Source organism: Serinus canaria, chromosome 4 (assembly GCF_022539315.1).
Source record: "Serinus canaria isolate serCan28SL12 chromosome 4, serCan2020, whole genome shotgun sequence".
In the NCBI taxonomy this organism is placed as follows: Eukaryota; Metazoa; Chordata; class Aves; order Passeriformes; family Fringillidae; genus Serinus; species Serinus canaria.
In genome coordinates this window covers 25,819,118-25,845,749 of record NC_066317.1, presented here as the reverse complement: position 1 = coordinate 25,845,749, position 26,632 = coordinate 25,819,118, and the positions used below count along the sequence as shown (strand labels likewise).

Genomic DNA, 26,632 nt, shown 5'->3' with positions numbered 1-26,632 from the left:
TACAATTTTAGGATTAGCATGTTTTCATTTTCTGAGCTAAATCAAGGGGCAGTTGAGAGCCTAATGCTATGGTTAGTTTAAAAATCCAGTTGTCCCATGAAAACAAGAATATTATCTGAATTCTCAGTAAATCCTGTTTCCTCTATTTATATGTCTGAGAATAATGACTAGATGAGTCATGGCAGAGGGACTGTTTGAACAGATATGCCTCAAACTGCTTTCCAGGCTGTTGTTGGAGAATCGAGGTGGTCAGCAGATGACTGTTTTCTGTTACAGAAATCTGATGTGTTTGCCATGGAATATGCTCAAAACCAATTCAGTTACATTTAGAACAGATATCCATTAGTAGTAATCCTAAAGCTGCTTAATGATCAGTGGTGATCATAAGGCCACGAGTATGCACTGGGGAACTTCAGTTCCTCAGCTTTGTCTCTCAGCCACTTCTCATCTGACATCACCATTCAGAAACCATTCCCTCCTATTTATATTAAAAGCCAAAGTACAAACATACTTATACATGATTTGGTAACAGTGGAGACTTCTTTTGCTTTAAAATGTAATGTATAGTTAGTCACTTGCACCTTCTACTATTATTTTTCAGTCTCTTCCCCTCTCTTGTCATTCCTCTGCAGTCCATGATGGAGTGTGTTTGAGAAAAACTCATCCTAACAAAAATCACCGATTATAGGAACACCAGTATTTTAACAACTACCCTTTCTTAGAACTATTTGGGGAGGCTCAGAAAAGTGACCTTAATTTGAATAGCTGATATTCTCTGATGGGGGTATAGGGGGGAGTGTTTTATAACACTCACATAATTTCATAGTGATTGTCAAGTATGTGTCAAGATTTGTTTGTGGCAGAAATGTGGAAGATTAATCCTAAACTTCTGTAGCTGGGAAGTTCCAAAAATATGGGGGTCCAAGAGCAAATTTCTAACAGAACTTATTTAAGACAAAAAAATCACTGATACTTTAATAAAACCTTTCAAAACAAGAGAGAGGATTAAACTGGGAAAGAGATGAGATGCAAATATTTTTTAAAAGCAGATTAAAATAATTATGTGCATTAATTGTTTACTCACCAGCTCTACTCTACTAGAGCTTTCCTAGGCATATAATGCCCTATCCATCCCACAGCAGTTAGAGGATCTTGTACAGAATACACTGCAATGATTCCATAGACCCTTAGGCAATTCATTAGGGTTTTAGGATTGGATAAGCTCTCTGGTTGTTCTGGTAAGATAACAGAGAGCATTCCAAATTATGCTTTATTTGTTTAGCGATGAATATTATCATGAGAAGATGGTTTTAAAAAGAAAAATACCAAAGAGAAGCCAAAATAAAGCCAAAAAGAAACAAGCTAATTTTGCCTCGCATTTATATATAAATACCAACAGTAATTTGAGCTAAATCTACGCAAAGACTTTCTCTTTCAAGCCAAATTATAACCCAAGCCAAATTATATCCCAAGCAAACTGTTCCCAAACAATGCACAAGTCCTCAAGTGTTTTTGCTTAAAAAAAATGAGTTCATGTCATAATTATCTAGGCACAGAGAGATGAGTAAAAGCTAGGATTTTTTTTCTTCATTGTTTTTACTGATCCTGCAAAAGTATGTTTCTTACTTAGCTCACCACTAAAACAGATTTTGACCCAGAGTATTTGATTTAGCTCTGTATATTTTGTGTCTTTTGTTAGTTTGATTTTAAAACTGTTACACAATGCAGGTTTTTACATGGTTTATTGTTTGACTGTGAGGCATTTATTATGCAATAAATACTGGTTGTATTGTTGGATAGAGAATTTAACAGTTGAAAATAGAAAACTGATGGGAATGGATGGATCAAGTCTAGCTAATAAAAGTAGTATCTATAGTTACATACTGTAGCACAGTTGAAGCTAAAGTCAGTGCAATATATACTGTATGTTTAGCTGATAATGGGAGCTTGGAGGGAAAGCAACAAGCAGTATTTAATAATGCTGGATTTTGTGTGTTCAATGGAAGTGTGTTATGGCATCAGATAGGGAACACTGACAGAGTCATATAAGAAGCTGCCAATAAAAATATCTTGTATTGGGTTCAGAAGCAGCATGAGAGATGGCTGGTTGAGGAGAAGAGTGACAGGAGTGTTTCCTCCTATGTTTCTTTGGGCTTGTCTCATGTTGCACTGCAGAAAACAACTGGAGGGAACAGTGTTGTTGGGGCCCTTGAGTCAAGAGACACCCCTGGTTAGATTCAGGGGGGGGCCTGCTTTGTTCCAAGTCTAAGGCTTGTCTACAGACAAAGTAGCTTTGGCTACATCTGATATGGAGAGAGAGAAGCTGGCTTCAGCCCCCTAGGCTGGGTCTTTAAAGTGATGATCCTCAGCATGGCTGCCGGTGTCCCTCATGCTCTGGACCTCACAGAACTTTCCCAGAAGCACTGATCTCCAGGCTGCCATCCCACACAGCAAGTACTACCAGAGGCCATTGGCTACCGAAGGCCTCTGTGTGCCCTGGTCACAGCAGTGGTTGGATGACTCCAGCATTCCGTTGTCTTTCTGCTCAGACAGACCCAAGGTATCCTTCCAGCTAGCTCCTTAGGGAGTCTTTATAGGCACAGGTCCTCACTGCCACACTCTGGGATGGGATGAGCAAAAATCTTATCAAGTGCTTAATGGAGTGTCTGCTACCACCTCCTGGGCTACTGGACTATTTTACTCCAATGCACTCTTGAGCTCCACAACTTTCAGTGAAATGTGGAGCTAACTTATCTCCCAGTCTAAGCCAATGCCAGTAGAGGCTGGTGTAGCCCATCTTTGTGAAGGTTTTTTGGGTGGCTGGGATACTGTGAGCAACTTGAGATAAAAAAGTCACTTTCCTGTTTTCACTGCTTGGTTCCCTGCCTTGCTTCCTCAAAACAGAAGTTATCTGGCCTGCCTGTGTGATGGAGAAGTGACAGAAAGAATACCTGGACATCTGCCCTTGCCTCCTCTACCCTTGTGTTAGATTATGAGCCTTGACATAACTGGGCTGCATCAGCACTAGGTGATGGAGGGGGACATGATTAGTACCTGGTTTAGTTTCATTTTAAATCCAGCACTCTAGTGGCAGAGGCCGGTGACACTGTGCTTTGCCTGCATCACTGCATGCTGTGAGCAGGCCTGCATGGTGCACAGTGGCTGACGAGGCTCTGGCTGCTCTGCTCCTGTCACAGCTGCTTTTAACTGAATCCTCACTGACTGCAGTTGGCAACACCCCAGAACAAAGATCTGCACACACAGCTCAAGTGAGTTTGGAGTCCTAATTATGAGCACCCCTGACTTTTATCTCCTCTCCAAAGTTGCCCCTCCCTTTGCATCCAAAGTCACAACAGAAGGATGTCCTACCTTACTGTAGGATATCCCGTCAAACACAGAGGTGATTTCAGCTGGAGATGACACACTGGTTACAATTGGGTGGGAAGACAGCAAAGAGTCATCCTTCAGTACAGGAAGCACATCCTCAGTTAAAACCTGTTGAGACTGAGAAAGAGAAGACATTAGAATGGAAACAAAGGCAGAAGTATATGCCTACTTCTCAAATAAGTAGCTTGAACTTCAACTTGTCTAGAAAGTTGTTTTGAAGACAAAAACTTGTCTTCAACTTGAAATAGAATGAAATCTCATGCCTCTAAAGAAGGGCTTGCAAACTCTTGCTTTACATCTGAGAGGGGCGGGAATTTCTTCTTAACAAAGAGAAATTGCCTTTTTCAGATCCTGTTTTCCTGTGTGTATCGTAACACACACACACCTATCCCACCCTCCCTTGCCCCCAGTAGGACAAAAAGAGTAGCCTGTGTTACCAATTTCAGAAGTGTAACAATATTTACAAAGCATTATGGTCTCCTCTTGCAAAAGAGGAGCTGGGTAAGAACGGAGGGAGGGAAGGAGGCAGGGTTCCCCATCCTAAGGCTTAAATGTTTTTTTGAATTTATTTGAATTTTTTTAAAAAGATTAACTACCCAGCAGTTAAAATCCCTTTATTTTCTAATCAATATTGACCAAAAAAAGCCTAAAATTCAATTTAACTTTCCTCTTCTAATACTCACTAGGATAACATTGAAATGCCTTAGATCTTAGATTAATATAATATCTAGATAAAAAAGGACTTTTATATTTTAAACTCAGTGATTTGATTTTTTTCTTACATAGTTAGGACCACAGATCTTCTACTTTAAGATGTAAAAGTGACCCAGGGAATTATTTTGTTCTTAGCCTCTCTACAGGGAGAGAGGTAGGGAAAGCAGCAAGTAGGCACTGCCTGCTTCTAAAGTCACTCGGCTCAGGAGATAATAGATTTTAGCAGGTTCAGTCTATGCAAAACCTACTCTGCTCCCTTCCACTGGCATATGTTGAGTATGTCTTAGCACCCAGAACCTCGTTATACCTGGACAGCTGGGGAAAATATGTATGCTCCGTGCCATCACATCTGTTTGGGAGGGGAGGGGAGGAAGGAAGGAGCAAGAAAACTTCCTTTATTCACAGAATATAATGCCTATTTATGGTTAAATTCTTTGCAACACCCTTAAAGTGTCTGGAGCTGGCACAGTTCGCACTTCGGCTATCCACTGTCACTACCTATTTTTGCACTGTAAGAACAGAGCTTGTCTGAGTTGGAGCACTTGAAAGGACATTTACAATGCTGGCAGAAGCTGAATGGGAGTCCACTATTTTCCTTGATAATAGCTCAGGCTGTGGAGACAGGCCCAGGTTCCCAGCGCTTACCAGATCAGATAGCAATCCTAAGTCCCATGAAGAGAGTACAGCCTAACTAAATAAATACAGGAAAATCTCCATCTTTCAGAGTCTTAACTTTAAGCAACCCTGCAAAACTGTTAAGACTCTTTCCAGAACCTACCTAGGTGTTATTTGCCATAATAACTGAACACTTGACTCACTTGTTAAAAAAGAATGAGTCTTCCTTGCAGACTGAAGCCTCACAAAGTTTACTTTGACTAGCTTCACACCGTAACACAGGTAGGTGAAAAATTTTGACCAAATTTTTCTTTATGTTGCACCAAGCTATGTTAGTTTTCTATAAATATACTTTAAGTCTTCATCATCCTTGTCTAAATTTTACTCCCTTCCAAAATGTTTCTCCCAGCCCTGCCAACACTCCACAAGACAGAAATAATTACCATTTCCCAATCTGGTTCTGCTGCATTTGCTCCCAGGAACTCAAAATAACTGGCAAATCCTTCATTTAGCCACAAGTCATCCCACCAGTCCATGGTTACAATATTTCCGAACCACTACAATTATAAAGATGTAGGTTTAGATAAATAGTACATGTACATTTCAGTATCTCGCATCTGCATATTTGATTTGCTTACTTTTCTTCCTGCTGCCAGATGAAAATTATCGTAATTCTGGGGTTTGAATAGGAATGAAGGCCTTGCCTTGTGTTAAAATACCACTTTTATTATAAAATTACATATTACTCGGGAGATTGCTAATGATTCATGTGCCACTGAAAATATTTTTAGTTTCTTCCTCTTGAGTTGATGATTTCTGCTTTTAAGGATATGTTTTCAGACAGCCTCCACAGTGTATAAGTGTTCTTGTTTCCCTGCCCAAAAGAGACATCTGCACACGTTTCTCTAAGACATTTTAGACAGATTTTCATAAACTGGCTGACAGTCTGGGCCCAAGCATCTAACTTCCTGAGAAAAATTCCAAGGCAGTAGTCATGGTATTTTAAAGCTCTAACAGGGATCTGTCTAAGATGATATTTTGCAATCTGACTTTGAGCACATGTAGAAGATTCTGAGATGAAGTTAATGACAGTATTTTCAAGATGAAAATGTTGTGACTATATATTTGAAACACTATAAAAGTGACTCATGTCCTAAAATATACCTGATGAACGAGCTCATGGGCTATCACAGTAGCTACTCTCTGTTTGTTGGATGTGGCTGACTCCTGAGGATCATACAGCAGGTTTGTTTCTCGGTATGTGATCAGCCCCCAGTTCTCCATAGCACCTGTCCCAAAATCTGGAATAGCTATTTTATCTGCATTAAAAGAAAGAGACAACAATTACCACTGTACCCTTTAGCTTTTCCTCTCTCTGTGTATTTACAGCCTGTTTTGCTTACCATTTGTGATTCTGGCTTACTACTGTGGACTGGAGGCTATGATCTGTGTTCAAGAAGAGAGCTGGCCTAAAGCAACTGCCCTGGATCTGCTGAGATTAACAGAAGTAGGATCACTGCACTTGCTGAAGATCTGTCCTAGAAGATGATGCTATGCCATCTCCTGGGAATGTGCATATCATACATTACTTAATTTTGGCTCCACAAATTAATACTATTGTCTGAGGATGTGCTGTAGGCAGTAAACCTCCTGAAACTATTTGTAGAATAATGAGGCATGACATTGTTTGTCACACTGTTGTATTAAAAATATTTATCAACATGTTAACTGAAGTAAATCCCCTACGCAGTGAACAACACCTGTTTCTATGCCTGGCAATTTGTGGGGGTCACTCATTTATAGTCAGTAATCAAAACAGGTTTAAATGAGAATTGCAGACTCAACTGAACTGGCATTTTCTTCTGCAAATAATGACCACAGGCTTTCTCTGTGGGTTAGTGAAAAAGTACAGACAGATTTTAAACTGAACAGAATGAAAACCCTCACCCCAGTCCAAAAGAAGATAGGAATTACTTATTTTAAATTAAACAACTTGATTACAGAATCAAGCTGATAGTTTGTCAAGGGCTTCAATGACAGTCAAAAGGAGGATACAAGGAGAAAGGTAATGACAGAAGCCATAAATCAATGTGAAACACAATATTTAAATGAATCATTATGCAGAAACATATCTAATTCATCAGGTTTGAAGTGGATAACTTACAATAATGAAGGAAAAACATGGCAAGTCAAGGTTAGTGATCCAACAAATAGACATTCTGGGAAAAACAGTATAGAAGCTACAAAAGTATCTATCCTGTGACACTGCTGACCTGAAGATATCAGTCCATCCTGTCACACAGACAGGCCTTTATCCAGATGCTGCCATGGTAAAGTCATCAGGCTTTCATGACAGTGAAAGTTTGAATATAAAGGACAGGTGAGATATAGTACCTATTATTACTGGGGACCAGTGTGTGAAAGAACAACATATTGTACTGGTTTCCCTAATTCAGTTGTCATTGAAACGCAAGCATATTTACAGTAAACTCAGGTGCTGTTTTGAAAGGAGGAGGTAAAAGTCTATTGTTAAAGTAATGTAGGTTACCCTGATAGGTACAGGTACAAATAGCCAACAAAAGGTTTGCACAGCGTTATTAATTGTCTTCAAAGTTTTGGGGATTCCCCCCTCCCCCGTATTGTCTTAACTTGTTTGCAGCTAGTATTTTTCCATCCTTTTAATTTCATGAACTAACTGAATTACCTCTTTGAAGGTCTTAGGAGGGAGAATTTCCAAAACTCTGATTGCATTCCCAGCTTGATTATTGTGCATGTTAAACTGTGTGAATCAGATGCAGAGTCCAAATATCTCAAGCTAAAGGATGCCCACTACCTTCTCTTTGTTTTTGTAACCATGGGCAAAATTTTAGAGCATGCCCCCTCTTATTTAGTCCCAGATCTTTATTTAGCCCAGCAGTAGAAATTACAAATTAGATGCTGGACCACATTCATCTTTCTAAGACGTGGATACACACACACTTTGCACTAAGGTTAATAAATAATATGACATGATCTCTGGCAGTTTACATCTTCACTTATCTGACTGCTGACTTTTGTCCAGAAGTTCATATGGAAGTGGTATTTTTCTGAAACTTCTGGCTCTGTTTTAACTCATGATGGTCCTTTGCTGATGACACCAACGCTTGCCTTGATTTTCCACAAGATGCTTTAAAATAAACATGCCAGCACCAGTTCTTCAGTTCAGCAAACTGAACTGTGAGTACTGGCAATAACACACTGACTGAGACCAACTCATCCATCATGACATTTAGAAACATCTTGAACTACATTGGTACAGTTTTAAAACATCCTGACATAATATCAGCAGTTAGCAACCAAATGCTTTCATGCTGTTTTCCACCAAAGCACAGAGATCTGTAGGAGCAACGTAATCATGGCACTGAACCAACAGGATAAAAAATATAAATGTTCATAGTTACCCAATTTTGGAAGAGAGTAGCTCAAATTAAAGTACTTTTCCAAGAAGTCGAATACAGTTTTTGTTACATTTGCTGCATATTCTGCAGTGTGTATTTGCTGTGGCTGGGCGTAAACTCTCAGCTGTAAAATACAGAGAGACAATTAGAAAAGTTTTCAGTTAAGAGGAATCAGGTGTCTAACACTGAAAAGGCATTTAGCATACATATCAATAACACTGCAGGTTTTCTCTGAGACTGGTCTGAATGCTGAATTCTGTTCCCTATCACATTTATTCAACAAAGTTTTTCAAGTGACATAAGAGATACCAAGCCAACATGTGCATTCTTTCCGCTGTTTGTCTAAATTTTAAAATTCAGACCCATGTCCAGAAGCTCACAGTGGCCAAGCCTCAAGCAGGGCCTGGCTACATACCAGCTCCTACTTCCCCATGGCCTGGTTTTCCCAAGGATGAAACCTGGGCAAGCACAGTCAAAGGGGATCCACTTGCTCTGAGCAGTTCACTGATCTTGACTGATCCCATCAGATCAATCTTCAGGAGCACATCTGTATTGAAATGTGTCAGAAGCCCATAGCACCTTATTTTATTCAACTTCTTTGTACCTTTCCTATGTACTATCATCATGGTTTCCTCTTCTTCTTGTATGTTTGAAGACCTGAAACCCGCTGACGACCATGCATTGACTAGGTCTGTGACCCTTCCCAGACATGCTGTCCCATGCTGGTTGAGCGGCTGTTTGACCAGGACCTTGGGCCACACAGCCACAGCTTTGGTGCCTTCTGGGCTGCTGCACCCCAGGAAATCATAAGCAAAAATGAGTTATCTCTTTTATGACCAGGCAAGTCTGGGAAAATTGGCATGTTAGGTAGCCCTGGCATGTTTGGTGTGATGGGCGACCATTTCTGTGCTCCTCCTGTATATATGAATGCAAAAAATGATGTGTTGAATGTTGACCTTTCTGTCCCTGAAACCTGGTGCCTGGTACCACTTTGGCTATGGCTGTCAAGCAGTAGGAAACAAGCTCTGGAGAACTAGAATCTTTATGGTGCTCATGCCCATTATGAGGAGGCCTGTAACTTGAAAAAACCTTTTGAGACATTATCATCACATGGTGAAGGCAAAGTTTGAGTTCAGAATTCAAGGAGCCTTTTGGGGATCTTTCCCTCAATCTCTCTGTCCCAAAGCCTGTTGGAGCTGTATGTAGTCTGTTCTCTCCCCGCCTCTGAAGATCTCCAGTGTGGATGAGATTTCTACATGCAGTGAAGTTTCTGGTCTTAGAAAAACTGATCTATCTCATTTTACCAACTCCATGACTCTTATGAATGGGACACATTCATCTGCTACACTGGTGCGGCTTGTTTACTCCTTCAATGCTGCCTTACAGCCAGGAGTTTAGGGCCCAAGCTGAGCAAAGGAGATGGTCTATTCCAGGAAATCTTTTGGAGCCTGAAAACACATTGATTTCAATACTGTAACTCTTCCTCCGATGAGAGGGGAGGATGGGAAAGTGTTCAGAAATAAAGCTGGAACAAAAACAAAACAAAAAAAAACCAAAAAACAACCAACCCCCCCCAAAAAAAAAAACCAACAAAACAAAAAACCCAAAAAACCCCAAACAAAACCAAAACAAAACCAAAAAAAGAAAAAAGCTTATGAAATTCAATCAGGAATACATTCCAGCCAGGGGATTTCCCCTAGGGTCAGTTTGCAATTACAATTTGCAATTTCCACTTCTGTAAGCTCTTTACCCAATTTAGCAGTCTTCAGCACCCTAGCTGATCCATATTAATGGCCTCCAAAACCTTCAGCCTGCACTAGAACTGACTTTGGTTTTCATTTGTATAATCTTCTCTGTGACTTTTCCAAACCAGACATTTGGTACCTGACAAGGAATCAGCTCAGGAGCATTGTTTCCAGCTGTGGGCATATTTCTCACCACTCATTTCATTAATGTCTTCGTTAGGGCTTTCAGAGTGAATGGCAGAGTTTTTAAATAATTTACTGTGTCATGTGAGCTGTATGCTCTTGCTGTTGTTTATGAAAGTAATTTATGGATCATACTTTCTGTTGAGTGAGGGATTTATTGTTAGAAATTTATACAGCAAACCATGGAATGTTCTTTTCAGTAGTTGGTGAATCTAAATAGCTTTTTTCAGCTGGTCTTCAAAGTTCTTGGACAGGGAGCCTTGGAAAGGCTAGAAGAATAACTTTCTATATGTATGATTAAAAACCCTAAAGATAGTCTGGTTTCTCCAGGGAAGAGATAATTTTTAGTGATGGATCTTCCACGTGTATTTTATATTGGTAAAACTATGTCCATGTTACGAGAAAGGAAAGTTATTATTTTAACCTCACTTAAACCCCAAGTTTTCTAGTGCAGGCAAGTCCTCAGACATTGTTTAGTGAACAGCATTAATAAAGTATGTAGTAACATGGGCTTGAATTAGATGTTTCTTCAGGCAACCCCTGTACTGACACGAATACCCCTGCGTCTACACACACGCACTTTAATTACCCTGTTTCAGTGAACACTCCCTTCTATTTAGAAAAGCTACAACCAGTCAGGAACATTGTGGGCTGTACTGTTTTCCTTGGGGAAAAAAAAAAAAATAATGACCTCAGGGCCATACTCTGGAGCATGGCATGGACAAGTAGTAAATGTTTAACTTCTGCATGTAGGAAACAGTGTTACATACTTCTTCAGTACATTTTTTTCCCTACTGCACTATGTTCTGCACAAAAATCTAGAAAAGATTTGATTTTTAAAGGAACTGAACTATAGAGTATATCTAGTGAGATCAAGTAGTCAAGGTCCTGTCCCTGATAATGAGTGGACCAGCTATGCTGAAGAGCAGTTGGTTAATAAAATTGTGTGACTGGGTGGCCTAAAAACGTACTCCTGTGAATTACTTAGCCAAACAGCAGAGAACTAAGAATATTTCATCTGTATCTCAAACCAGGCTCCATTTGCTTGTCTAAGTGTAATTTAGCTTTAGTTATTTGTCAAGTAAGAATATAAGCACACAGCATGATGCTAGCAAGGGCACAGAGGGAGGCCTCAGCAAAGTCCTGTGACAGGAAGTCTTTGCTAAGAGCTGAATCAGAACTTTGGAGATTTCCACAGGACAGATTTTAACATCAGTGAACGGCTTTCAGTAGGGAAAGATTTCATGAGCTTTTTTGGTTAAAGCAACTAAGGAAGAGCTAACTTGCTAAGGGAACAGTAGAATGGCTGCGGTTTTATTCTAGATTCCCTGTCAATTTGTGACATTTTCTCCAGAAAACAAGGAAACCACTGCCAGCTCATGTGAACGACAAGACCCTGTATTATGTGATGGGAAAGGAAGGGGAAGAAGCAGGGGCATACAGCCCTAGGGATCACTCTCTGTATCAGATGAGAAAAAGATCGAAACCAACAAACAATTAACAGTAGTTTGAGATTCCCAGACTGGGTATAGGCTAAGTGAGGAGTTTCTGTTGAGGGCCAAGTGGTGTTTCGGATTTCAGTTTGTGATTCAATGCAATGTCTTATGATCTCTTTATGTGTGATCAGCTACATTTTCAGGAGATTTGAATCTAAGCAAGAAATGGATTGGCCTGCTGCATCTAAATGAAGGAGCTATTTTAATTTAATACCTTCAGATTCAAACCTATTTGCTTCATTAGGGGATCTACCAAATATCCACCTGTTCAAGCAGACACTATCACTTCTATGCTTATTTTTGCAGAACTTACATTGGGCAGTTGCTTTTTGCCACTGTGGTAAAATAAAGCAAGCCAGTACATAATGGCACATAGCACTGTAGTCCTATGTCTCAACGGCTGTAATAATATCAAGTGCAATTTAACTCACAGAAAACTAGAAAGTATTTGTATTCATGGCCTGTGACTCTCCTAACTGTACCACTGTGCCTCCTAACTTGTACATTCCTTCAGGCACTGGGCTTCAAAATTTGTAAAGAGTGTTCCTTCCTCACCTGTGTGCTCATATGGGAGGTACTAATTGGGATCTCACAAAGATGGGAGATAGGGAAGGACTGCAAAACACTGTATGTAGTCAGGGTCAGAGGGACCACTGTGAACACATAATCTGATAAAATAGGCTGCATAAAATAAGCTACAGGTAAAGGAAAAATATATCCCTGTTTGTATAAAAAGAGATTTTTAAGAAAAAATGCAAATGAAGGTGCATCTGTCACCTGAACCACGTTCAGGCTGCAGAAGGACTTACAGGTTTTCCACTTTCAGATGTTCTCTCTACCCAGGTAAACTGGTGCACTGCAAAGCATACCAAGTAAGTGCTCATGGGGACTGACTTCTCAAAAGTTGTTCGCTTCCAGCCATCACCGAGCTGTACAGTTTGCTGCAGAAATGCAAAAATAATCAAATTGCTTTTTGAAATTGCAAACACATGCAAAAGATTATAATATTTGTATGAAGACTGCAACTGCATAGGAGCAACAAATCACCTCTCCAAGTCCACCTCTTCTGGCATTTGATAGCTGAAGGCATGAAAACAGACAAGGTATTTTTCTTCTGCAATACATGAGATGGTACTTTGCTTTTTTGGCACTAAAGAGGTTTACCTTGCTCTAATTTTCATCTGGTATTTGAAATCATTCACATGAAGAGAAATTTTGCCAACAGGAGTTTTCTGGTGTACGCTGTGTTTTGTTCTTGCAATAGCTGCATAAAATAACATCAATTTGCACAGAGAAGGGAAGAGACTGATTTCTCCCCTCTCTTGATACATGTATCACGTATTTAAGTCATGATGCAGGGATGATACCTGGGATATAGACCAGTCTAATGAATCTATCCTGAAGTAACTCAAATACAAATGAATGGTGGCTTGGGTTAATAGGTAGGTTGCCTAAATATACATAAAATTTAGTGCCAATCATAGTTTTTATTTTCCAAATCAATTTTAAAATTTCCTGATTTTCTCAGATGGTTTTTCCTCTTAGTTTGCTGACAGTACTAAACAGGAAGGGGTAGACATTGATCTCTTTCTTCCCATGACCAGTGACAGAACTCAAGGAAATGGCATGAAGTTGAGTCAGGGGAAGTTTAGGTTTGATTTTAGGAAAAGGTTTTTCACCCAGAGGGTAAAAACTGCATCAGGATCCCCAGGAAAATTATCACAACACCAAACCTGACAAAGTTCCAGAAGCATTTGGACAATACTCTTAGGGACATGGTATGACTCTTGGGGTGTCCTGCGCAGGGCCAGGAGTTGGGCTTGATGATCTTGATGGATCCCTTTCAACTCAGCTTATTCTATGATTCTATTCTAAACATAGATTTCTTCTATTCCTTTTCTGCTATAGTTTGAAAATTTTTGTGCTTCTGACTGGATGACTATATAATAGAACAAATGCCAAAAACATATAAAAGATGTTAGCCTTCTAGAGATACAGTGGTTCATGAGATTTGTTTGTTATAAACACAATATAAATAAAGCACAGACAAATAATGTTACAGGTAATATGACTCCATGAGCAAAACCACATATTCATAGCCCCTTTTCAAAAAGGTATTCACAATCTAATTTTCCATTATTTTACCCATTTTGACTATATTTTGGCATCTTCTGTTATTTTAACAAAGTCAGGATTTGAGTGGAAAAAAATTTGAAGAAACTCTAGTTTCTTCAAATGCAAGCGAAATGTACAAGATTCTGATTTTGCCATGCTGATTATAAAGCTCCACACCCCTAAAACTACAGGACATATAACATACAACCCCGTGCCTTGCCTTTACAAACTCTTACATTTCCATCTGTGGAAAAGATCTTTCCCAAAATTCTTCCACTACTAAGACCAGAGCTACTGACCTTGACCAGATGAAAAAGTGCCCTGCTATAATCCCTTAGTCAAACCTGAATTCAGCGTAATCTACATTTTCTTATCAGTATTTATTTTTTTTAGCAAATCAATTAAGAAGCAGTAGTTAGCCCTTTGCACGCTTATTATTGTAGGTCCATAATAGAGGCAAGGTCCACATGTCAAGGTGTAAAGTAAATCTCAAAACATATAAATCTTGATAACATATGGTGTTATCCCCTTACTTCCTTGCTCATATTCTCACTTATCTGAGGTCTGTGAGGAAAGGTACAGCAATCTTCTTTCATGTGTTGTTCATCAAAGTGCCTGGTGGTCTTCTAGGTATCACAGAAATATTTTTAATAACAACGGGTCAGAGCTTTAAATATGCCAAGGATATGGATGCATCTGTATCAGCCTGGTAATAGATATCTCAGCTGCATTGCTAGGAGAATAAGTTTGGGGCACTCTAAATAAAAGCAGACCTTTGTTTTCTGGGTGGGGGAGTGATTGGAAAAATGAAAATGCCAACAGCCTGGAGGCTGGAAGCTCTTTTCTTTCTTTCTTTTTTTTTTTTTTTTTTCAACTTGGCATTTTATCTCCCACTTCAGAACTTATTGCTAGAAATTATACAATAGACTACACATTTAGTTGACTATTCAGTATAAACTCTATCATCTGAAAGCCATTCAGCCTTCTTCCAGAAGGCCCAGAGGTAGATAATTGGTGCCACTGAATTTCATGCAAAATTTGGAATTTGACAGTAGGTCTAGAAATGGATTATTTAGGAAATTATAGACGTGGTGGAATGACAAATATCCACACCCATGAGCTGACAGATGCAGTTTCAGATCCTCCATTATTAAAAAGAATAATCCTAGTCTTTCTGGCTAGCAGGATTCTTTGCCATTATATTGTGATCAGCAGACCCTTGTTATGGACCATTATGCAGTTTTAGTGATTATTTTAGACTTTCCATCTGGGAAGCAGCTGTCTTTCAGAGTATTCATTCTCCAAGCCTACCCAGTTTGACTGAAGAACCTGCCAATATCTATTTATAGTCAACATGGGATACTCACCCAGAATATTTGAACAGAGGGTCAGCTGGAAAACAACAGAAGAGGTGCTTCATTTTTGTTTTGGATTTGACTCTGTGCTGCCATGTTATGTGCTGGTGGAGCACTTTGAGTCCTAACCAACCAACCAGTTCTGTTCATGGAATGTCTATTAACCGTGAGTTTTCCAGTGCCTGAGTGGTAGAGTCTGTGAACATGCCGGAACCTGGCGAGCCACATTACCTTTCAGTGGCTCTACAGAACTGTTGCACTTAGGCAGCAGTTGGGAAATACTTACCTGTACTGGCATGTTTGAAAGCGCTTGGTACACATCTGGATGGATGATGGATATGGTGTAAGTTGCCTTTTTGTTTGGCTCATCGAAGCAGGGAAATGATTTCCGTGCATCTGTTGGCTCATGATCAGTAGCTGCAATGCTCCTGAAACAATCAACACATTGTTGGCAAGGCTTCATTATATGGCTTTGAAATCTTGTCTGCAATTTCTAGGCATTTTTTTAAAATGATTTCACAAACGAAATTCAACTACAAATATTTGTGCATATTTATCCATTCATAAAAGCAGGTGACATCAGAAATGCATGAGCTGACATCAATATCTGTCATCAACATCTTATAGGTTTCAGAGCAAAAGCTAATGCAAATTGCTTATCATCAAATATTTTTAGAAGCCAGGCAATATGAGAGGCATGACCTCTCATGCATGTGAAAACTTTGCTCTCCCTTCTGCTGAGCTTTCCCATTGATTTATGCACCTAAAATAAAGAACTGATGACATCACCTAAAAGGACTTGTTTACCCACTACAGCATATTTTGGGATTAGAATCTTGAACATCTCCTGAAGTGACACCTCGAAACAGTGCAAATGCCAATAAATCTCATCCTGCTTGTGTGTTTCTTTTTCTGCATTTACCACATATAGTTTTCTCCTGGTGCTCTTATGCTCCCCTGACTCCATTAGTGAAACTGCTGGAGAGAGCATGGAAAGTTCAGGTGAACATCCTGGTACAAAACTGATGCTTTGCAAGCTGTGTTGGGGGGGGTCAGAAAGTCATCTCAGTTATGCACAACCAGCTGGAGGAGCTAGACAATAGGGGTCATGTAAAAACATAAGGTGAAGGTTGTGAGCATTCATGTTGTGCTTGCTTCTCCCAGTGACATCGGGCTCCCCCATTAATGACCCATACCAGTGGCAGAGCATATTCTCCAGTGATTGATGGTGAAAGGGATCACAGATGCTCCTTCAATTAATCTGGAATGTTGAGTATTTTCTGACAGCACTTCTACAGCTGCTCCAACTATATTAAGGTAGTTTTTCTTTCCAAAAAGTAATTAAAAGTGTACATCATAAATTACAGATCTGCAGCAATCCTACAAGCTCACTTGACAACCAATTTTTCAATGTTTCTGTTGCCCTTGGCATTTCCCTGTGACGGTTAAATACTAAACTGGTCATTAGGAACTTGTAGCAGCAAGGGTCATTTACAAGCCTGACAGAGGTAATATGTCTGGGCTCTCTCCATTCATGTTCCTTGGAATAGTAGCTCAAAGGTTCATGGGCAGAAAGCATAATGAACCTTCACTTTAACATCACCTCAGACTCAGAACAGTTTCTTTTTCTTGGTGCATTCTTTGCTGTCACTCTCTACTTTACATAGGATTTGAGAGCTATTTCACAATTAAGTTAACTCCAAGCCTCCAGGGCAATGCTTCACAGCTATTGGTTAAAAACTTGGCTATATATTTTGACACATTTATGTCTTGTTCCTACAGACTGATAACATTGTGATACATCTCTTGATTTATAAGGTGATAATCCATCTATCCTCATATGTTTGCAGAGGCAGACAGACATTAGGAGTGAAAAACTTCAGCTCTACCCTTTCTATAAGCTAGACGATGAGAACTCCAGACTATGGCGTGCAGAGAAGTGGCAATAGAAACATGAAATGTAATTCACTTTCGAACAACATTATGTAGTTTTTAGATAAGATTTTCTTCACTGCTTGGTGGCTTCTGCTCTTGATGTCCAGACCTTTAAATATGAACTAGAGTTGACAGTTGTAAACATCATAGCAATAAGAAGTGAAGATCTGGCTGAGACTGCATCCAGCTGTTCTCAAAATAAAACAGTGATGCATTTAGAACCATGATGAGTTTTCCTTCCTGCCCCTACCCTCCCCCCCCGAAGTACAAATCGTTAGTGTCAAACAACTTCCTTCCTCCCTGAACTAATTAAAGCATTTTTCTCCTAGTCTTCCTTAAAATTCCAACTCATTGATGCTTCTGAGAAAACTTTCTGCTTCAGGAAGAAAATCAAAGTGTTATTTGTGGGAATCCACAAAATCAGATGGTTGTGGGAAAGCTGCAAAAAGCAGGCCACAGAGACAGCAGAACTGTGGTTGGAGCTAAGCAGTAACCATGGGATAGGTCAGCAGAAAAATTATTTAAAAAGTAAAAAAGCAAGGACAAACAGAACAACGGTCTATGTATTAACACTTGTCTAAGATAACTCCCTAAGCTGCAGAAAATTTTATCTAGCAAGATATTAGGAAGTTTGAAGCTTAATAATGGAGCTCTGTGCATTGTGTTTTAAGGCTTATAAGCACGTCTTGTATTCAAAATAAGCAAGCATTGTTTTAACCAAAGGTACGTGTGCTTATAGTGGTTAGATAGAACCACTGTCAATATGCTTCTGCTTTGTGTGATTGGTCAAAAAAGTTATAAAGTAAGTTGTAACATTAAGTTCTTGGTCTGCTGCCTGGGATGTGAGCTGCTGGCATCTTCCCATTGTCATAACCATGTAATGAGACTGATACTAAAAAATCAGCTCAAGGCACGTTCCACAGCAGTCCCGTCCCGTTTGTGATTTGTATATAAACCCCCGGCTGGCAATATTACTTTTGTAAATAGAAGAAAATTCTTCCCTTGTCTATTCAATAAAATCCTAAATACATCTCTGTTAGACATGTGCCCACCTCTTGTTCTCTTACAGACAACAAGGGAGGGAATTCCTGAAAAAGGGAAGCCATACCTTGTCACAAATAGTAGTGCAAAATCAAAGCCAGCTGCTGTGACATGTTTCTATTATTTTTGATATTAAGGAAAAAATACAAGGGGGCTTTAGCACATTCTTTGAGAGAAGCTAATGACCTGAATAACCCAGTACCCCAGCCCAAGACTCTTCTTTTGCTCCTCTCCATAAGATCTGAAAACAATACAAGTGTAATGTAGTTATGCTCACTGCATCATGCAAAGTAGGGAAGGACTGCTATTCCTTTTTAGTCAGTGAAGAAATGAAATGAGCAGACAGGAACAGTTTTACCAAAAGACTTAAGTGCTTACAGCTAGATTTGGGAACCCACAGAAGCATCTAGACAGGTCTATGTCCAAAATCTACATTTCCAAAGTTTCTGCTTTCCTGTTCCCTACCTTCAGGTGTACACCAATTTAAATAGTCATGATTCCGAGGTATCTCACGATCTGCTTCAGGGCATATCCAAAAGCACCTTTTTCCTGATGGGGATTGTGTGATCTGCCTGAACAGGATCCCCAAATGAGGTGTTCTCCCTGAGCCTCTCAAGGATCCGAGACTTAGAGGTGTGTTCAGCACATCTCTACCTGTTTTCCACAAAGTGTGCTATGAGATTTGAATCTAAGCAACAGCAGAGCCTGGACATGTGCCCAGTTTGTAAACCAAAGGCCTTATAGCAATGCTTTGGCAAACCTTTGCCTTCACAGATAAACATCTGGGGAGCAGCTGAGCCCTAAGAGCTGACTTTCAGTGTTATTAAGTCTGTCTAAGGGTGCAGCTGCTTCTAACACTGCACAGAAGGAATAACAGAGTTGGTTAGTAATATATTGGATCTCCTTCTCACCTCAGCCCCCTTCTCTTTAACATCCACTATTAAGAGAGTTGCTTGATCATTGCTGTTACCTGATCTGATTTGTATTTACTTGCAACATGACAACAACAGAACTACTTGAGTTGAATTTTCCAAGAGTGGTGTGTACCTCAGGCAAAGGCAATATAAAAATGCTCATTCCAGTCAGCATTGTTTTAAAGTAGAAATCTGGGGGGAAATGCATTTTTAATAAGTAACAAAACCCTTCCCTCATTGTCCTTCCTTACCCCATCCTATCCCCTACCCTCTGCTGCATAGCAACAACTTGGCTGTTGGTTGCCTTACTTTCAAAGCTGTACTTACCACTATCATGTACTATGATGTACATCAACTCTGCCATCCCCACAAGCAATCTGCCCAAACCCAATCACATGAAAAATATATCAGAATTTACCATTCACTTGTTCTTACTAAAGCCCTTCTCAAGCCTAACACATTCATACCCACAAGCTCCTTTCTGCATTGAGTTTTCAGACTGCTGGCTAGGATCATCCTTGCAATTGTACTGTCCACCATTCAATTCAAGAAGTAGGAACAGTCACATTTTATACTTTCTTTAGTTTTAGAGTTCTCCTTTCTTCCTGGTATCAGATCATTGGCCCTTGTCTACCTATACTGTCTGGATTTGAGGGACAGGCACTTATCTCTCCTGCTCTGTAGCTCAGAAGACCTGTGTTCTGGTCCTACTGTTCTGAGGTTGTGACAGACCTGGGGCTACACATTTAATATCTAGATATACTTCACCAGTGAAAAGTAACACACCTCAACTTAGAAGGATGCTAGGAAGTTGCACTTTAAAACTGCTGTGGAGATGTCAGATGATCAAAGTATGAAACCAAAGCTGCTCAAAGTATGAAACCAAAGCACCTTTTAAGTCAGAGCAATGCTGAGGTCATATATGGAGGAAAACAAGAGGAAAAGAGCTGTCTGGTGTTTGAGCTGTTCCCTGCATGACTTCTCCACAGGAAAAAATCAATGCTTGCTTTATCCTCTACCTCTTGGATCTGCTGCTGCTGGTGCCTGTCACTGCTGCTACTCCTGTCAGTGGCTGAATGGAGCTGATGAGAGTCTCAGTCACAGCACCATTGTCCCAGGAGGCCAAAAAAATGCCATGAAAACACATCAGTGTTTGTCTCCATGTTCCTGCTACAGCGCCTTATAAAAGTCTAGCCAAGTTTATCTCCCAGCTGTAAAGGCTGGAATAAATCACTTCAGAAAGGTAAGTATCAGAAAATGGACAAGTGCCCTCTCCATACATTAACTGTGAAGAGAAGCCTTTGAGCAGTGGGCAATGGCTTTTTCAAGCTTCCACCTTGAAGCAGTACAAACCTGGTAAGTGGAATGGGTTAGCTGAAATGGTAGAGACTTTGTAATCTTTCAGTAACTGTTGATATATTCATAAGGAAGAGATGGAGCACAAAAAAAAGTAAAAGATGACCCTAATTGTTTAGGCTTTCCTACATATAATTTAAAGCAGCTGCAAGAGAGACAGGGAAGTTCTTGAATATTCCTCAGGCTTACAACATCAAGGAGGTATGCTATCAGGAAAACTATCAGAAGAACAATTTACACCAAAACTGTTACCTTTGGGATAACAGGAGAGAGTGGTGATAGTTGTATGCTATTTATTGTACTAGAGAGATAAAAACAGGCCTGGATCCCTCCAGCTCCTTGAGGGAGCCATTCAGTTCAAAGGTAAGCTTGGACCAGTAGAGTTTGAAAAGGTTTTTCAGAATAATAATTATAACAAAGTCCTCATCTCTCCAGCCCACATTCACTAGTCAGAAGCCCAAGGGCTTTGAATACAGCATCCTCCTTAGGGGAATGAGAAAACTAAAGAACAGCCCAGATATGTCAGTAAGTTGGTGAGAGACAAGGCTGAAAAGCTGAAACAGGAATAGAGCAGGCCTGAGCAAGTAAAAATAGAGAAGAAAGCTTAATAAATAAAACTGCTTTACTTGATCTCTCCATTCTCAGTATAGGTGGTCCTATAAAACCCAACCAGCGAACCATTCAGCCAGCCTTGAAACTTCAGGGTGAGCACATAGGGATCACTTTCATCAGTGACAGGGAGCTCAGCTGCTGCCTTCATCACAATGTATTCTTGTGGCTTGTACTCAAAGCAGTCATTCACAGCAATCTGCTGTCCTGAAGATTTCCGGAGTGTTGGTATTTCTGTAACCTTGGTGTCTCGCAGGTGAAGCCACAGGGAGCTGGTTGGTTTTTCCAAAGCAATAGATATACTGACTGTCCCAGTGTAAGTGTCTTGCTCCATTTCAGGCTTGATTTCCAGATCATAGTGGACAGGCTTGACATAGGTGGGCAGCCTAAAATCTCTCCAGTCTCCAGTGTCATCATCCTTGGAAGGACAGGGACCCAAATCCACTGGGGGAGGAGGCTGTTCTGTTGTTGTTGTTGTTGTCGTTGTCGTTGTCGTTGTCGTTGTCATTGTTGTTGTCGTTGTTGTCTGATCTGTTGTTGGTTGCTCTGTTGCCTCTGGAGCTTTAGGTCTGCTCAATCCCACACCAAGCCCCACAGCAAGTCCAACAACAACCACGACTCCACAGATGATAGCAACATGCTTTTTCTTCATGCAGTACCTCTTAGACTTCTCATCCTCAAAATCCATGCCCTCCATCTCTGCTCCTAGATCTGTTCTCAGAGCAAAACATTAACCACAAAAAAGCTTATTAGTCACTTCAGCACTTGCATTCAGTAAACTCAGCAGTCTTGGTTTGTATTTTAATTGTGTAGCTATAGCTGTTCTCTGCCTGTCTCCCGCACCTCGCTTTCCACGAGACACTCAATTAATTAAAGACAACATGCATTTGGAGGAAACGTGAATGATCAAAGTGCAGCTGGGCTGGGAGACAGAGGGAACTGACACAGAAGAATATTGTTTCTGCCGTGCTCCCCTTATAAGCAGCGCAACCCCACCCCCAGCCCCTCCTGTTCTGGCCTGAGTTAAATATAAAACAGTGCTATGTTAATCAGCAGTCAGGAGATGATCAGATGCCAAAGCTCTGTCAGCAGCTTTCAGAAGGAGTTTGCAGATGGAGGCAAACCCTCAACCTTCACCACTACCTCTTCCTTTTTTTCCTCTGCTGTGTCTTGTTTAGGTTTTTGAGGTTTGGGCTGGTTTTTTTTTCCTTCCTCTTACTAACAAAGATTTCCTTGAATTTCTACCCTATGGTTTGTGAAATGACATCTCAAAACTTGCAAAAATCACATATATCTTGCAGCTGTTTCCCCTCTTTTCTGGGCTCATTTACCTTTGCCGAGTAAGTCAAAGCAGTCACAGACAGATGAATGCACAGTGGAACAATAAATTTTGATCGCTGCTTCAAACTTTAAAAGTTGTCTAACTCCTCTCCCCCTCACAGGGTCAGTTTTCCAGGAGATTGACCATAACCATGCATGCAGGCTGGTAGCCTGGGACAGCATTGCTTTGTCAGTCAGCACAATTACAGTGCTGCCTGTGAACCCTTGCTGTGAGGGACACTTCTAAGTATGATTTATGCGCTAAAGATCTAATTTACCATTTATTGCTTGTCATCACAATGTGGTACTTCATTGAAGCAAATTAATTGAATAGAGCCTGATTCTGCTTGAGGGAACTTATTGTAAGGCACTGGTAAGCCTGCAAGCAAGATGTTGCTAATGCAGTATGAAACTGAGCACAGTGGTAGTCTTGACCTTGCTTGAAACTGGACTAAAGGAAAATAGTGTAGAATTAAAATGCCAGTCTCTGCATCTCTGAACCCTATTTCTCCACTTATGTAGTCCACTTGAGTAGATTTTTTAATCAGGCACATCAGTTTGCCTCCTGATTTAGTTTATTAAGAGATATAATATTAGGATTATTATCACTTTTATTAATATTAGGCTTATTATCATATTAGGATTTTTATCTTTTTATTATCACTTTTTACATCAGTTACAACTCTCTGACTACTTAGCCTTGCTTTTCTCCCTTCCCTTCCCTTCCCTTCCCTTCCCTTCCCTTCCCTTCCCTTCCCTTCCCTTCCCTTCCCTTCCCTTCCCTTCCCTTCCCTTCCCTTCCCTTCCCTTCCCTTCCCTTCCCTTCCCTTCCCTTCCCTTCCCTTCCCTTCCCTTCCCTTCCCTTCCCTTCCCTTCCCTTCCCTTCCCTTCCCTTCCCTTCCCTTCCCTTCCCTTCCCTTCCCTTCCCTTCCCTTCCCTTCCCTTCCCTTCCCTTCCCTTCCCTTCCCTTCCCTTCCCTTCCCTTCCCTTCCCTTCCCTTCCCTTCCCTTCCCTTCCCTTCCCTTCCCTTCCCTTCCCTTCCCTTCCCTTCCCTTCCCTTCCCTTCCCTTCCCTTCCCTTCCCTTCCCTTCCCTTCCCTTCCCTTCCCTTCCCTTCCCTTCCCTTCCCTTCCCTTCCCTTCCCTTCCCTTCCCTTCCCTTCCCTTCCCTTCTTTTTTTTTTCAGATGGATGAAGTTTCACCTGAATGGATTGACTTAGGTTTTAGACTCAGTTAACACATGCTTCAAGTGAGATGCACTAAGCTGGGGAATTTCACCCAGTCTGTTTAGAAATTGATCTGTTCATAAGCCACACTTCTAAATACTGCCAGGCTCTACAGGGAACTTTAGCCACCCACTTTGCATCAGCACACTGCTATTTATATATCATCTTGTTTTAAAGGCAAGGGTTTCCTACAGGAACAGAGAAATAAAAGAATTTGGGGTTTTTTTTGGTTTGGTTGGGTTTTTTTTCAGATCATCACATTAACTCATGTATTTTCAAAAGTGAGAGACTGATGCAAAAAAAAACGAAGCAGAAAGATAAATCTGTTTCACATTATGCCTGTTTTTATTGTTTCCCATTTCTTTGCTGTGATCAAAACTAGATATGACATGGGAAACCAATGCCCTTTAATGGATTGAGTAAGAATTCAACTTTAAGCAGCAGGGCCAGCACTGAAGATCATAGTCTTAACATTTAAAACAATTTCATCTTTTCTTTTGTTCTGATTGGGCAGGGCAAAGAAAAAGAGTTACAACAGATTTTAAAGAAGACTTCTTTAGCCAGAGCAGGCCATGCGTGATAAGAAAACAAATTGTCTTAATTTCAGACATGGCTTTTACATCACTTGCATTTTTATTTTCCTAAGCCACAAGCTTTTCTGTTACATTTGTAACCTGAAGATGAATAATGCTGTTTGAGCTTACAGAGTGCAGAGCAAGTTATTTACTGTAGTTTTGGAGACACTTGAAGATTTCTTCACAACAATTACCTCTTTCAGGAAGAGCTAGAAAATAAATGTGGATGAGCTAGTCCGAAACAGCAAATATATATGTATTTCTTATCCTAAATCTTGAAGACAAGACTAGTACTAAAGTCCATTACAAGCTGTCAGTCAAGAACAGTAGTGTAGTTAGACACAAGTTGTAGCATTGATCTTCTCATTGTAATACCTGAGATTCCAACCTAGTTGCAGTCAAAACTAGATATATTTCTGGTATGGGTGGTTATGAGCAGGCTTACTCCTCCCACATCCGAAACGTGCTTGGTTACTGACACTCCTGCAGCCAGCCAGCAGTGCTACAAGCTCCCTGCTGCCAGTGACCCAATATACATGTCCAAGGATAAACAGGGTCCAAAGTGTTAATTCCTCTACACAGTGGAGGAATTCCTCCTCTCCAGTGCAGGAGGGCAGAGCTCCCAAAAGCACTGCTAGCATTCCCTCTGTTTGGCAGTCTCCAGGCAGGAAGGGGCAGGGAACAGGATCTACCTCCCCAGAGAGGAGAACACCTTGGCCATCATGGACAAGGTATAGATACTTGGTTTACCCTCTCCCCACCTGCATAAGAGGGTGGATATCCATCTGAAAAGTCAAGGAAAGCTTTCTCCTAACTGCTGCAACACAAGCACGACTGCAGGCAAGTGTTGGCTAAGCCTGGATTGCTTAGATTGCTTTAGTTTAACTTCTAGAAATAAGATTTAAACAGTCTTTGCAGTCACCTGGGCAATGCTAACACCTGTTATAATTTGTTTGGTGTTGATTTTTTTGTCCAATCAATTTCACTTGAAGCTAGGATTCAGTTCCCAGTTTGCACCAGAATTACCACAACTAGCTTAATGCCGCCCTTTCGGATACCTAAAATGCAGGGGGGTATGGAATCACTCTGCTCTGCCATGATATTGCTGGTGTGAACATGTAGATGCTTGTAGGAACAATATCCAGATAACTTTTCAGACAACTATCAGGAATGTAATGAATCCTAATTTTTATCCACAAATTGTCAGCCATTCATTTCCAATGCAATTTCCAATTTTAAGTATGGAAAGTGGAATAAAATTGCTGCAAGTGACAGCCAGGATCAACACTAGGAGAGGTCTGCTCCAGGCCTGCACGGAGATGTCAGATACTCCCAGGATACCCCTAATTGAAGCTGACAATGAGAAAAGAGCTGCTCTGGAAAGCATCAAAGGCATGAAAATAAATGAAATCTATTAAAAAAAAAGAAAGAAAAACTGTACTGCAACTCACAACAAATGAAACTCCTCTGAGCCAAGTCATCCTTGGAATAACATGAGACACTTACTGGGCCAATGCCAAGGAGCTCTTTGTCTCCCTGTGTCCAGGGACTTAAAGGCAACATGAGGGCAGCAGAGTCTAAGGACCTCTGATTCCCATCTGCTCTCTGAGGTGCCCTTACTGCAAGATTTTTGAATAATAAATGGATCCTTCCTGCCTCCAGCAGGAGGAATTTGTCTCTCTTTATGCAAAAATAACACTCCTTCGATTTTTCATTGCAAAATAAGAAGACATGAAGCAATCTGCTGTTGTGACAGTTTCTGGCACAGCTGAACTTGTAGATTTCTCCCCTGTGGCCCCCTACCAAAAAAATCTTTAGGAAATTAAATTGAGAAATATGAAACTGGTTAGAGTGGTGTTCCACCAGGTCAGAAACAAATATTGTCAGAAATTATTCCCTTGGCCAGTGTTTTCCTGTGTCTGTAATGACTGATTTTGTCTCTATCTTTTGGCTTTGAATCCTCTAGCAATCATTAATCCCCTTGAGTTCACAAGTCTTAGTAATTACTGGCTTCAGTGATACTTGTTCCACTCACAATCTTTTCTATGACAGTTTTAATCTTCAAAACAAGGTCTTTTGGTTTTCTGTAGTTTCGAAGTGCAAATGTTTTGAACTGACTTGAGAAAGTCAGGATTTGTTTAGCTATAATTGTTTTCCCATTCAGATCCTTAAAATCTGGACTCACTTTGTGGGTTACTGTTGGATGCAGTGCCTTGGGAGGACTGCATTATTTCCTGCTGCAGACTGACAAGTTCTGTCTGTAACACACCAGTTGAAGTGCAGTGCAGCCCCACAACTTTTTCTGGGTTCTGCTGTATTTCCCCAGCAGGTTGTGCTATCGCTTGGGTTGAGGCTGAGGGGAGATACCTCAAAGCCTGTTCTCAGTGAAGTACTGTGAGTTACCATTAGCAGAGGCTTTGTTTCCTTCCTCTCTTTTTTTCATGTTTCAAGTTCCTGGATGTAGATTCTGTGCCTTGAAATGTGAATGCCACCTCTTATACTATTCATGTAAATAAAGCAAGTCAAACTGCATTCATTTGGTTTGCTCTATCAGATCATGTTCATGATAAGATATCATGTATCTTACCAAATGAACACTTACCATAAAGTC

The 26,632-nt window shown here is 40.5% G+C and overlaps 1 protein-coding gene and 1 long non-coding RNA gene across 2 annotated transcripts in view; one reads left to right on the top strand and one right to left on the bottom strand.

Moving 5' to 3' along the window:
* Nucleotides 1-6,198, top strand: part of LOC127059568 (uncharacterized) — a 36,243-nt gene extending 30,045 nt beyond the window's left edge. The window contains exon 3 of the long non-coding RNA XR_007777517.1: nucleotides 6,106-6,198. This is a non-coding gene — a long non-coding RNA (uncharacterized LOC127059568). The remainder of the gene's footprint in view (nucleotides 1-6,105) is intronic.
* Nucleotides 1-21,847, bottom strand: part of ENPEP (glutamyl aminopeptidase) — a 34,922-nt gene extending 13,075 nt beyond the window's left edge. The window contains exons 1-7 of the mRNA XM_018926782.3: nucleotides 20,920-21,847; nucleotides 15,334-15,475; nucleotides 12,387-12,518; nucleotides 8,157-8,277; nucleotides 5,881-6,035; nucleotides 5,160-5,273; nucleotides 3,370-3,504 (exon numbers count right to left, since the gene is read on the bottom strand). Of these exons, the coding sequence (XP_018782327.3) occupies nucleotides 3,370-3,504; nucleotides 5,160-5,273; nucleotides 5,881-6,035; nucleotides 8,157-8,277; nucleotides 12,387-12,518; nucleotides 15,334-15,475; nucleotides 20,920-21,599 (1,479 nt within the window). The 5' untranslated portion in view covers nucleotides 21,600-21,847. The remainder of the gene's footprint in view (nucleotides 1-3,369; nucleotides 3,505-5,159; nucleotides 5,274-5,880; nucleotides 6,036-8,156; nucleotides 8,278-12,386; nucleotides 12,519-15,333; nucleotides 15,476-20,919) is intronic.
* Between the last annotated feature and the right edge of the window lie 4,785 nt (nucleotides 21,848-26,632).